General features: G+C 36.8%; 1 protein-coding gene across 1 annotated transcript in view; it reads right to left on the bottom strand.

Moving 5' to 3' along the window:
• C5 (complement C5) overlaps positions 1 to 7,422 on the bottom strand; it is an 80,311-nt gene extending 72,889 nt beyond the window's left edge. Inside the window, exons 1-3 of the mRNA XM_007123628.3 lie at positions 7,358 to 7,422; positions 3,840 to 4,032; positions 2,196 to 2,358 (exon numbers count right to left, since the gene is read on the bottom strand). Of these exons, the coding sequence (XP_007123690.1) occupies positions 2,196 to 2,358; positions 3,840 to 4,032; positions 7,358 to 7,422 (421 nt within the window). The remainder of the gene's footprint in view (positions 1 to 2,195; positions 2,359 to 3,839; positions 4,033 to 7,357) is intronic.
• Positions 7,423 to 12,322: the final 4,900 nt, after the last annotated feature.

Genomic DNA, 12,322 nt, shown 5'->3' with positions numbered 1-12,322 from the left:
TGCAGAGCAACTGAGCCCGCGTGCCACAACTACTGAAGCCCATGCGCCTAGAGCCCACGCTCTGCAATGAGAAGCCACCGCGCACTGCAACGAAGAGTAGCCCCTGCTCTCCACAACTAGAGAAAGCCCGCGCACAGCAACGAAGACCCAACACAGCCAAAAATAAATAAATAAATTTATTAAAAAAAGAAATTTAGAAGAAAGTTCTCTAGCTCTCCTCTATGGTTAGAATAGATGAGGATACCACATCTTCTTACACTAAGGTTCCGACAAAGAAATAACATATGAGGCTGTTCTTAATTTTTTTTTTTAAGATTTTTTTGATGTGGACCATTTTTAAAGTCTTCATTGAATCTGTTATAATACTGCAGAGGCATGTGGGATCTTGGCTCCCCGACCAGGGATCGAACCCACATCCCCTGCATTGCAAGGCGGATTCTTAACCACTGTACCACCAGGAAAGTCCCAAGGCTGTTCTTAAGGAAAGCCTTGATAGCTAAGAGAGGTCCCAAGCTCTGGGTATCAGACTACTTGTTGGACAAAGATGAGGATGCTAAATAGTAGGTAGTGTCAACAGGACCCAATTAATGAAGCTTCCTGTAACATAGGAGGAACACAAGGGTATGGATATATTTGTTTCTGGGTATGATGTTTAAAAAGGGCCCAAGCTTTATGGGCAGAGACTATCTCCATGTACATCAAGTCATCTTGGAGTCAAGAGAGTACTATTCTGGCTATGATATTCTGTCCAAGCTGAAAACAATACCCCACCCTCTCTAGGCCTTTCCTTTCTGATCTGGTCATAACAGGAGCTCCTGCTAAAAAGGTAGTGGTGCAGGCCTGTTCCACCCCATACTATCAACATCAACCAGTATGTAGCAGGTATGTACTACCTGAAATGTTTTCAACAAAGCTGGCTGGTCCTGCCTCCCTTCCTCTTTCCTTCACCAATAATGTCATTATTGAAACTCCATAACCTCCCCCTTCCACATACAGTTCTCTCATAATTCCATCTCTGATGTGCTCAAAAGTTAATTCTGGCAACAGGGAGTGATGGAGGAATCGAAGGTTTTGCAGACACATGAACATACGTGGTCAGCATTCACACTTTTCTGTTTATTTTTGGTTCCTTGGGAATAAATCCAGTCAATCATCAATCCCAGAGTTTTGACTGGCTATCCTGCCCTTTCCCCCTCTAACAGATAAACCAAGAATACAAAACAATGTTCTAATAGGAACTTTCTTTAGGCAGATCCCCTTAGAAAATTAATATCCATATATTTCTGTGATTTAGTTTATTTTTTGCTGAAACATCTGATTCTTAGGGTTTGATTTGTTTTCTGAATTTGAGGATTAGCTCCAAAGTAATAGACCATTTTTTATGATCACTGCTTTATAATAAATTATTTTCTCATTGCCAAAATTATATTTGCAGTTACATCTTAAACTTGTTTAATAATAAGACCTAACACTACATTTCACAATTCTTAAATAGCTTTTTTCTACAAGGGAATAACTGATGAGGTAGATAATATAATTGTTAATTTTTGTCATTTCCATATGAATTTAAGATTTAAATTTAAAATTAAATTCTGTTTAATTGTTTAACAATTTGTGTATGAATTTAAAATTAAAATTATATTTATAAGTGTAAAAATCACTGGGAATTGAGACTCTTTTGAGCAGTTGGAAACCTATCTCCACTTAAATTCAAGTTTTAAAAAGCTCTACAGTGATATTGGCCAGTAATTTACTTTTTTTGTGGTATCTTTGTCTGGTTTTGGTATCAGGGTGATGGTGGCCTCATAGAATGAGTCTGGGAGTGTTCACACTACTATATTTAAAATAGATAACCAACAAGGACCTACAGTATAGCACAGGGCCCTCTGCTCAATATTCTGTAATAACCTCAATGGGAAAAGAATTTGAAAAAGAATAGTTATATGTATAACTGAATCATTTTGCTGTACACTTGAAACTAACACAACATTGTAAATCAACTATACTCCAATATAAAATAAAAATTAAAAATAAATAAATAAAAACTCTTCCCCACATCCAAAGTTCAGTTTAAATAAATGCCATCATCATTTACCCAGCTGCTCAAGCTTGGAAAAAAAACACAAAAACCTCTACAGTATAGTGTCAATCCCAATCCCACTCCCCCGCAGAGAAAGAAGCATTTTATAATCTACCTGACTGGTGTGGAGTGTAAACAGGTTTGTCTGTATGAATGAAGAGGAATCCATTGTCATAGGTTACTGGCATTTTTTTTGATTTTGAAAAATGCTTTGATACAACATCCAAATACACATGTGAAACTGGGTCTTGTCCTCCAGACAATTGTTTGGGTTGTATCTGTAAAAGACAATGTTGATGGAAAAGAGTATAATAATTTTAAGGATATAAAACATGTTATTTAAAAAGTAGTATAGGAGCCAAAGTAGTAAATAAATTTTGCCCAAAGCCCTTCAATATCAAATGTCACAATCAACATTTAGCTTTAAGCAATTAAAAATCTTTTTGGTTCTGTGCTTCCCAAATTTTACATGCATTTAGTAAAAACTACTACTATATGAGCTCTCTTAAACTTTCACTTCATCAGCTCGTTGGATTAGCCCATGTTCTCCATCCCCTCAGTTCAACATCCTGACTGATGTTCAGGACACTTTGTATTCTATCTACATCCTTCTGCTTCCACGGGTTGAGCCATGTGCTTTCCAATTTGTCTATGTAATTGTAATGATCCACTTTACACTGCATGATATGCACATTTAATACACGGAAAGTAACAGAAGAAAGAAAAGTGTTTTTATGAAAACTTCGGCTTTGAAAACATGAGATAAAAGTTAATCACTAAAACAAACCATGTTGAATGAGATATGTGAGAGTACTGTAAAAGTTTGGAAAACGGTAAAAATCTATAAAGATGCTACACTCAGATTGCTTTGCAAGTATCTAAGTATCTAATAGAAACTGTAGAACAAATGATTCGTTAAAGCTGTGACACATTATAAATAAGAATTTCTGCTCCAGCCAGTGGACCCAAGAAAAGACCTGGGCACAACATTTAACGATTAGCAAATAAAGATACGTTGTAATGTTAAGATAAAGTTAAATGCTTAAGATATGCATCAGTTTTATGATTTCCCCACCCTAATTTACTTTTCCAATTAGCCATCTGAGTTAGAACTGTTCAACAGAGCTCTATGTGATGAGGGAGAGCTGTTCAGTATGGTGCCACCAATTCCTGTGGCTATTTAAGCACTTGAAAGGTGGCTAGTAGGAGTGATGAACTGAATTTTTTATTTTAGTTACATTTGATTGATTTAAATTTAAAGGTAACAGCCACATGTGTGTGGCTAATGGCATCAGATAAGAGTGTCTACTTTTGGGAAATGAATTTTATTTCTTAATAAACCTAAAAAGTGGAAGTATTTGTTAAGAGGTTAGAGCATTTACCATCAAGAACATTAATCAAAGAATTCCTACATTTGGTTAGAATTTATTTAGATCAGTGTTTCTCAAACCTGAGTAATACACAGACCCCTTTTAAAGGATAAGATGTTTTGGAGGACTCTCAGTGTTGACTTTTTATTATTTGCAATATAATAAAAACTATTTTTAGTACAATGTTACTTAAATATGTACAAACCTAAAAGTAAGTATAATATTCTTGTGCTTATGACTCACTTATTAGTGACTGACATAATCTAATAATCACGCAGTGGTAGAGTGGTATAAATGATCAAATCTCTATGTTATCAATATTCAAACTTGGTACACATTTTACTGAGAATATTCTATAAGTATAAAGAAATTGAAGGATAAATACATACTGTTAAGAGTGCAGAATTTTGGAATTTATTTACTGTGGATAAAGTAACATGGCCTGAAGAATAAGTAAATTTTTTGTCAGGATAACTTTTGATAGAGATTGTTGCATCAAATTCTTCAGTGTATCCATAAACTTGAATTACAATATTTTCAGATGCTCCAACACAGAATACTTTTGGTGCTGAAATGACATACCTGTTGAAATAGGAAAAGAGAAGGATCAGTTTAATTTACCTGGGAAAATATCACCTTCTTTACCAGGGTGCTAAGGATGAGATGAGAATACCTATCTGGAAGCACCTAGCATGCTCAGTAGTCAATAAACGTTATGATTCATTAAGTTCACTGAGTAAGTTGAAAGGAAGTAATCTTAGAATTATTGTGTTATCCTAGTGAGTGGATAAAGAATAGAATAACAGTGAACTAGGGAATGCATTTAGAAATGAAAGTAATGATGGAGGTCCTTGAGGAACAAATGATAACAATCATACAACAATAATGATTATAACATTAATTGAGAGGCTGTATTAGGGCTTTACATACAAGTCTTTTAATATTTACAACAGGCCAATGATGTAGACTTTACATCATTGATAAGTGATAAGAGGATAATTTGACCAAGGTCATATGGCTTGTAAGTGAATGAGGCAGATCTTTTTTTTTGGCTGCGTTGGGTCTTCGTTGCTGTGCACGGGCTTTCTCTAGTTGCGGCGAGCGGGGTCTACTCTTCGTTGCGGTGCGCGGGCTTCTCACTGCGGTGGCTTCTCTTGTTGAAAAGCATGACCTCTAGGCGTGCAGGCTTCAGTAGTTGTGGCCTGTGGGCTCTAGAGCGCAGGCTCAGTGGTTGTGGCACACGGGCTTAGCTGCTCCACGGCATGTGGGATCTTCCCGGAACAGGGCTCCAACCCGTGTGCCCCGCATTGGCAGGCAGATTCTTAACCACCGCCCCACCAGGGAAGCCCAATGAAGCAGGTCTTTATATTCAGGCCTCACTTTCTGTTATGCGTATAATTGAGGTCAAGGTTACAAACTATGTTCCTAACCGTGAGCTGTTCCCCCAGTTTTATTTTTTATGTGATTTTTAAAGAATGGACATGAATCAATGTAAGTTTTTGAAATAGAAATCTTAAAATGGGTGAATTTTCATTGTTTTATTAAAAGAAAAGTTACAAATATAAACTAGGTTATTAAGTATGTATCACAAAATAGTTAATTGGAAGAGTGAAAGCTACATATGCTATTAAAAGAAAAAGAAGTGTACTTCAACCCAAAAGGTGATTGAATAATTCAATTGGCCGAACAGGCCTGGAGGGCACTGGCCAGCACACCTGGAAGAATTATTGCAATCTCTTACAACACTATGACATTTAAAAAGTTTTTTTAAATCAGCAAGTCTTTAATAACAATGAAATTAATTTGGAAGCAATTGAATAGTTTAAAGCAACTGGCAATTCTCCTACATGACAACTAATTTGGAACCATTCACAGAAAAATTGTAAAAGGGGGAAAAGAATCTCCAGATTTCCAACCATCTTCTCAATTCCCCATGTGCTTACCCAGGAACAGCAGAAAATGAGGAATGTTCAGCTTTGATGATAATAAGGTACAGTTACTGAAATCTTACTCATTGTTAGGCACTATTTTAAGACATATATATATATAAACTCACTGTGTTGTGACAACCCCTCTATGAAAAAAATCTTACTATTACTCCGATTTTACAGAGGAGGAAACTGAATAATTGACTTTCCCAAGGTCACATAGCTATCAAATTACAGAATTAGGAATTGAACCCGAGCAGCCCGTTTCCTGAATTAACACTTTCAGTTGCTAGGCTAAACCGAATTTATGAAGAATTTTTGCAAGAAAAATTTAGAAAAAAAAAGCTATTTTAATTTTGGTATTGTTAGAAGTTTTATATTTTTCAGTTTAGTATTGTTTTACTTTTGATTGTCTATGTGGTGGTGGTGGTGAAATATAAAATAATTCATGTTTCAGGTCCCTAAAAGACAGCTCTGGAACCACCCATTCATACAGACTTTCGTCCTTACTGATACATTAGTAGCTATAAAGTATTTCATACTTTTCTTATTTTCTTTCAATAGTTGTAGAGAATATGGCCCCTGAGCTTGCAGAGAGGCACAAATTCTAGTTTGGCCTCTACCTGGAATGTTCTTTCTCCAGATATTTGCATGGTTTGCTCTGTTACTTCCTTCAAGCTCTGTTTGAGTGTCACCTCCTTAGAGAACCTTCCTTGTCTACACTTTTAAATAGTGTCCCATCATTTCTTTATCTTCTTACTGTCCTTTATTTTTTTCCTTCATGGTACCAATAACTACCTGACCTTATTTATTTACTCATTCACTCATTGGTTCATCATTTTCTTCTCCCACTTGAATGCAAGCTCTGTATCATCTACTATATCCTCAGTGCCTATCACATAGTACGTGCTCAAAAAGTTGTTGTTGAATCAATCAATTAAATTTATTGATTCCCATGTTGTAAATGGCATACTCTCACTTTTTCAGAGAAAGAGAGATGTTTATTAAGGGCCAGTACAGTGTAGTAGAAAAAATTAAGTATCATGGGACCCAGGTTCTAGTCCTAGTTCTACCACTAATTTGAAGTCATTTAATCCAATCTCTCTGAACTTCAGTCGGCTGTCTTTCAAGAAGGAATAAATGAAAACTATCCAGGAAATGGGGTGATTGTGGCCATGTGAGATAATCAGATTAGGGTTGGGAGAGTGCTATATATAAATTTATGACATCCTAAGTATACATTTATATTTATAATATATTTTACATATTTAAAGTATACATTTATAACAAAATGGGAAAAAATTGAAGTGGTAAAGAGGAGTCCTTAATACAAGTCCTACTTCTGTTTCTCTTAGTGGTGTGACCTTTGGCAAGTTACTTCCTCTGTCTGGATTTACCCTTACAGGAAATGAGTAGGCTTGATTAGATACTCTCCAGTTACTTATCAGTACTAAAATGTTATTTCTAGATATGATATCAATATTTTAAAGATTTAGTTTAAAATACACATTATTTCAATAATAACACTAAAATTTATGAAGCATTAGCTCATAAATTTGGAAGTAATTATAACAATAGATTTTTTCAAACTACAGGTTTAGAATTGAACCCCAAGTAACCCTTGCTTTACTATGTACAGTACGTGGAAAACACAAAGAAAACTCTGCACCAGATAGAAACAAGCCAGAAACACCAAGCAAGTTTATTATCTTGAGTTTAGTTTGTGCTGTTTTGAAGAGGAATTTGAATAATCACTTATGTAAATTTTTATAAGTAACAATCCCCTAAAACTGTCATGTCATTAGCCACTCATCAAATCAAAATGCTACATGACTTTCTTATTCAGAGGTGAGACTATTCACTTAGTGTTCCCAGAAGTAGAAAGTTATTTACAAATTAACACAGTCTGTTGAATTTACTTTTTCACTCATCACATTAATAAGATGCATTGAAAAATAAAGATGGGTTGTTTTACTTACGTTTGTTCCTGTCCCCAACTTTTCCCCATGAAGATTAAAAAACAAAGTACGCCCCACAGGCCCATGCTGGAGGTAGCAGTAAACCATGGATATAACCCTCCTGAAGTTATTCTCCTTTTAAGTAAACCGAGATTGAAGAACTTGGGTAAGTTGGTTTACTGGTTAATTATTAATGTCAAGAAGAGGGACTTCTACGTAGGAAAAGTAAAATTGGAATGGAAACACCCCTTAATGCCCAGGTATAAAAGTAGGAGATTTTTTTTTATAGAGTCCTACACCTAGATAATTTATTTTGATTAATACAAATAAAAGGATTCTAACATAAGAGTTTGGCACTGCAATGAACGGCTCAAAATTAGAAATCAGTAAGTTGCATTGTCTTTGGCCTTTCATCTCTTGACCAGGCAATTGCTCTGATGTTTTATCATCTGTGAGCATGCCTCTGGAGGCACTCTGATACAGATGGAGACCCACCTGGATTCAATTTAACACTGAGGTGATTTTAGAATGGGCCTGGTTTAGAGAGGGCTTATGAGGTGTCTTTCTAGAGAAGACCTGAACGGTAGTGTCATTGGCACTGGAAATGGTGGAAGGAGAAGACAGATCTGCAAAGGAAGCCTATGGAATAATTCCTTGGTCTGTCCCAGTCTAGAGAAGAAGCTGAATGCTAGGTAGAGAAAAGATTGTGACTGGCAACGAAAACATCATGTTGAGGATGCTGCATCATTCTCTAGGGAATAAATGACCAATCAAATACTTTAGTTTTTAGTGGGGAATGGATATCCTGCAATATCTATTAATTCATACAGCACAAATTCAAAATTTGCATTCATCCAGGCACAGAATATCTTCATTTTCTAAAAAATAAACTTACTTTTCAGTGAGGTTTTTAATTATTTTAATATAAGAGCGCAAGAAAAACAAAGCTTCCTATGACAAATGAGTCTAGTAATTAATTTAGAATGAAATAAAAATTTTATCTTTAAGATTTTTATGATACTTTATGCTTACTAGAAAGTTTTTATTTACTACCTTCCTTTTATTAGCACTCATTTCTAGCCTAGTATGTAATAAGTACTCTATTTTAAAATAGTAAAACAGATTTCTCTAAACATCTTACTATAATTCAGATGTTTTAGGGTCACATTGGCAATCCTTCTGAATTAACAAGGTTCTATTTTACCAACACTTTCGTATTGAGTTTATTGGGAAAAAAGGCACACAAAGGAAAGTTTGATACACAAGTTTCACTAACGGTGTCTCTACATATGTTATTGAAATGGCAAAAATCTGCCACTATTGTCTGACCTAGTTGTTTCAGAAGGAAATTTGTAAAATAATTAAACTGGGTTACGAAAGATGGGTCAAGTTAAAACAAACAAAGTACTTTTGCCATCATTTTCGGGAAAAGATACTTAGGAGAAAGCGAGAACACTCAAATGATCATAGATAATACCTGAAGTGAAGGACACTTATTTGCTTGTATTATGGAGTCAATACTGAGAAGTGATATCAATCACTAACCATCGGCATGGCATGTTTCTCTGATAGAAAACATTTAAAAAACGATGGATCTCAAAGGCTCTCAACAGAACTGAAGTTCAACAACTTACAGGTTCTCAATTGTCTTTAACTAAACTTTTTAAATCTGCCTTCTAAACATAGCTCAAAGATGGATTCTTTACATTTTAAAATGTTGACCTTTGGATGCGTCTGGTTTTTATACAGATACTCCATCTCTAAAAGAGGAGAATCCAGGTCTGGCAGCAACTTTGGTGGTCATCCGACTTTCCTCCTAATGCTATCTCAATTCAACCCTCAGGATCGAGCCTACATGACTTCACTTAGTTCACAAGGCCCCTCCTGATCTGGGTCCTGCTTGATTCTCCAGCCTCAAATGCTTCTCTTCTTCACTGCAGCCAATTAGCTGAATTACTTATTATTCTCTGAAGTCACCATGACATGAAAGTGCTCCCAGCAGGGTAACAAACAGTCAGCCCAATACTATTACTATTATTCTTAACCTATTTATACCTTCAGTTCTGTGTGTCTTTGGAAACATGGGTTATATATGGTTACTGCTACTGGCACTGCAGAATGCAACTCACTCAGAATCTACTTAAGTGCTCGCCCATAACACCAGTGAGAAAGGGAATTTGGGGTATAAACTACATCCAGCTGTGGAACCCAACGCAGCCAAAAAACAAAACAAAAAACATACACAGCAATGTCATTATCTATAGACATTTATACCAGTAGTAATGACGTAAACATATGATTGTGAAAGGTAAATACTAAATCAGAATAGTAGTTATGTCTGCAAAGGGAAGGAGAAATTTGGGATAGGAAAGAGATATATGCTTCTACTGTATCTATTACCTTTTGTTTTAAAGGAACATCTGAAGCCAGTATAGCAATATCTCACAAATAATTCAGTAAAGTTTAGTGGTAATTATATGGGTGTTTGATAGGTTAGTCGCTGTAGCTTCCTAAAAGTTTGAAATATTTCATTGAAAAGAAAGTATGGTCTGCGGTGAGGCAGGCTTGAATTCAAATCCTGTCTCTGTCTAAATAGCTATGTGATTTGGGGCAACTTAAAACTCAAAACTGGAGCATCAGTTTTGTCATCTATAAAATCAAAACAATAATACATCATGGCGCTGATGGGCGGATGAAATGACATATGTCTAAAGCTCTTGGCACATAGCATGAACCTGAAAATTGTCACTATTATTTACTACTGGTTTAAGACATAGTCATGATCTTCTACTTTAAAAATACATGCATATGTGCATAGGATCATACCAATCTGTATTTAATATAGTTCTACCCTCCTGGCAGCAGCCAGGCAGAACACAACACTAACAGTCTCAGGACTCTCAGGATGAAAGAATCTCTTTATCACTGAGCCCAGAAGAATTTTGCCCCTACTTCCTTTCTGGTTTGTTTGTTTGTTTGCTGTCAATTAAGGGTCAGAGATTAGATGACTGACCTGTTAAGAGGCTAATTGCTACCTCCTGAGAGTCTGACATTCTAATTTAGAGAGTGAAAGAGCACAAAAAGGTTCCCATGGACCGGAATCCTTTTTAGAAGGCGCTCAATTTTTTTTCCTCTTGTCTATGGCATTGATTGCCATTAGCAGATTATGTGTACCCTCCTACTTTTATCTCATAAGCTATAAAAGGTCTACACTCAAAAAGATCCTCCTCTCTCTGTAACAAAGATATTGCTTGAAGCATTTTTCTTACTTCCAGGAATAAGTCTAGTGATTAAGAAGAAAGGCCATAAATGTTAATTCACCATCTCAACAAGACCTACAAACTCCATGGCATTTGCCAGGTGCTATATGAGATTCAGACGTGAAGAACATGTTCTGAACCTTTAAAGAGCTCATCCAAATAATGACAACACAATAGCTACCAATTATTAGCTCCATGTCATAGGTATTGCAATGATTAACTTACATAAACTGTCCCTAATCTTCACAACCACTCTAAAAGTTGTTATGACCTCAGGTGACCAATGAATAAACTGAGGTTCAGAGAAATATAGTGATTTGCCTCAGGAAACACATCTAGTAACTTGCAGAGATGGGGATTTGATTGTGTTGGGATCAGTAGGAAAAAGAAGGGAGAGATACCAAGCCCTGCTGAAGTCTTGCTTTCTCTTTGACACATCTCCAGCTCTTTTGTCTGTGATTGCTTCTCTGTTTTGTAAACTCTTTAAGAATTTATAGCCTGGTCCACACATTTTGATTCTTATTTAGATACCACTGTACATTCTAGGTGAAGGTTCAAAGGTACAAGTTGGGAATAGGTGTGACATAAGTGAAGCACTACTCTGACTTATATCTGGGTCTCCCTTCCTCAAAGGGTGTAGGGTTGAGACTGACTGGAGAGGCAACCAGGCAGATGGCAGATTGAGGAGATTACCTGAAAAGGGCTAGAGGAGGGAAGAGCCAAGAAAAACTGGATAAGCCATGTCATAGGGAACACAGTAGTTCAGATCCAAGGGCAGATGATTTTATGTTTAAGTTCCAAATGATAACTGAAGAAAGATAAAGAAGAAAGTTGTTGCTCAAACTATTCTTGGAAGTCACCAGAGTAGTGGGTTGGAATAGCACATCCTAAAAGGCCACTGCAGGTTCCTAACTCAGTAATGGAATAGGGGAGGATTTCTGAGGAGAGAATGTGGAGGAAGTGGAAAATAATAAGGCCCAAAGAGAAAATCAAGTGTTTGTGATGGAATCCAGTTAGGCACATTTCTTCAGAGGAAACAAAAAGAGACAAAATAAAAGAAGGTGCCCACTCTCCCATTAACCCCCTCTTCGGCTTCACTGTCCCACACTTTTTCAGACAATCTTACTTGTTCAGCATAAACTCTCTTATTTAATTCTAATACCTGTAACGCATCCATACTCATCCGCTCATCCAATGGCTGGATGTGGTAGCCAGCCTCCATGATGGCCCCCAATGTCCTGATATTCGTGGCCTTGTGTGGTCTCCTCCCACACTGTATCAGTGTTGGCCCGTTTGACCAACAGAATACAACAAATGCAGAGGTGTGTGACCTTAGAGGGTAGGTCATACAAGGCATTGCCCTTCCTACCTTGCTCTCTCTTGGACTTCCTGCTCTGGGGGAGGCCAGCCACCATGCTGTAAGGACACACAAGTAGCCTATGGAGAGGCCCATGTGGAAAGGAACTGAGGTCTCCTTCTCAGAGCCATGTGAGTGGGCCACTGTAGAGGTAAATCCCCTAGCCCCAGTCACGCCTTTTGGTGACTACAGCCCCAAGCTAACAACCTGATTGCAAACTCTTGAGAGAACCTGAACCCAAGCCAAAATTACCAGCTAAGCCATTCCTAATGGGCAATTGCCTGTTAGTGGTGGCAGTGACTGCAGGAGCTTTCATGAGAGCTGCATTTTTAGAAAAACAGCTATTCTACTGTACAAGTTAACTATTGC

This window comes from Physeter macrocephalus, chromosome 9 (assembly GCF_002837175.3).
Source record: "Physeter macrocephalus isolate SW-GA chromosome 9, ASM283717v5, whole genome shotgun sequence".
Taxonomy (NCBI): Eukaryota; Metazoa; Chordata; class Mammalia; order Artiodactyla; family Physeteridae; genus Physeter; species Physeter macrocephalus.
Note: the sequence above shows the minus strand (reverse complement) of the source record. Positions and strands in the feature narration are given on the sequence as shown.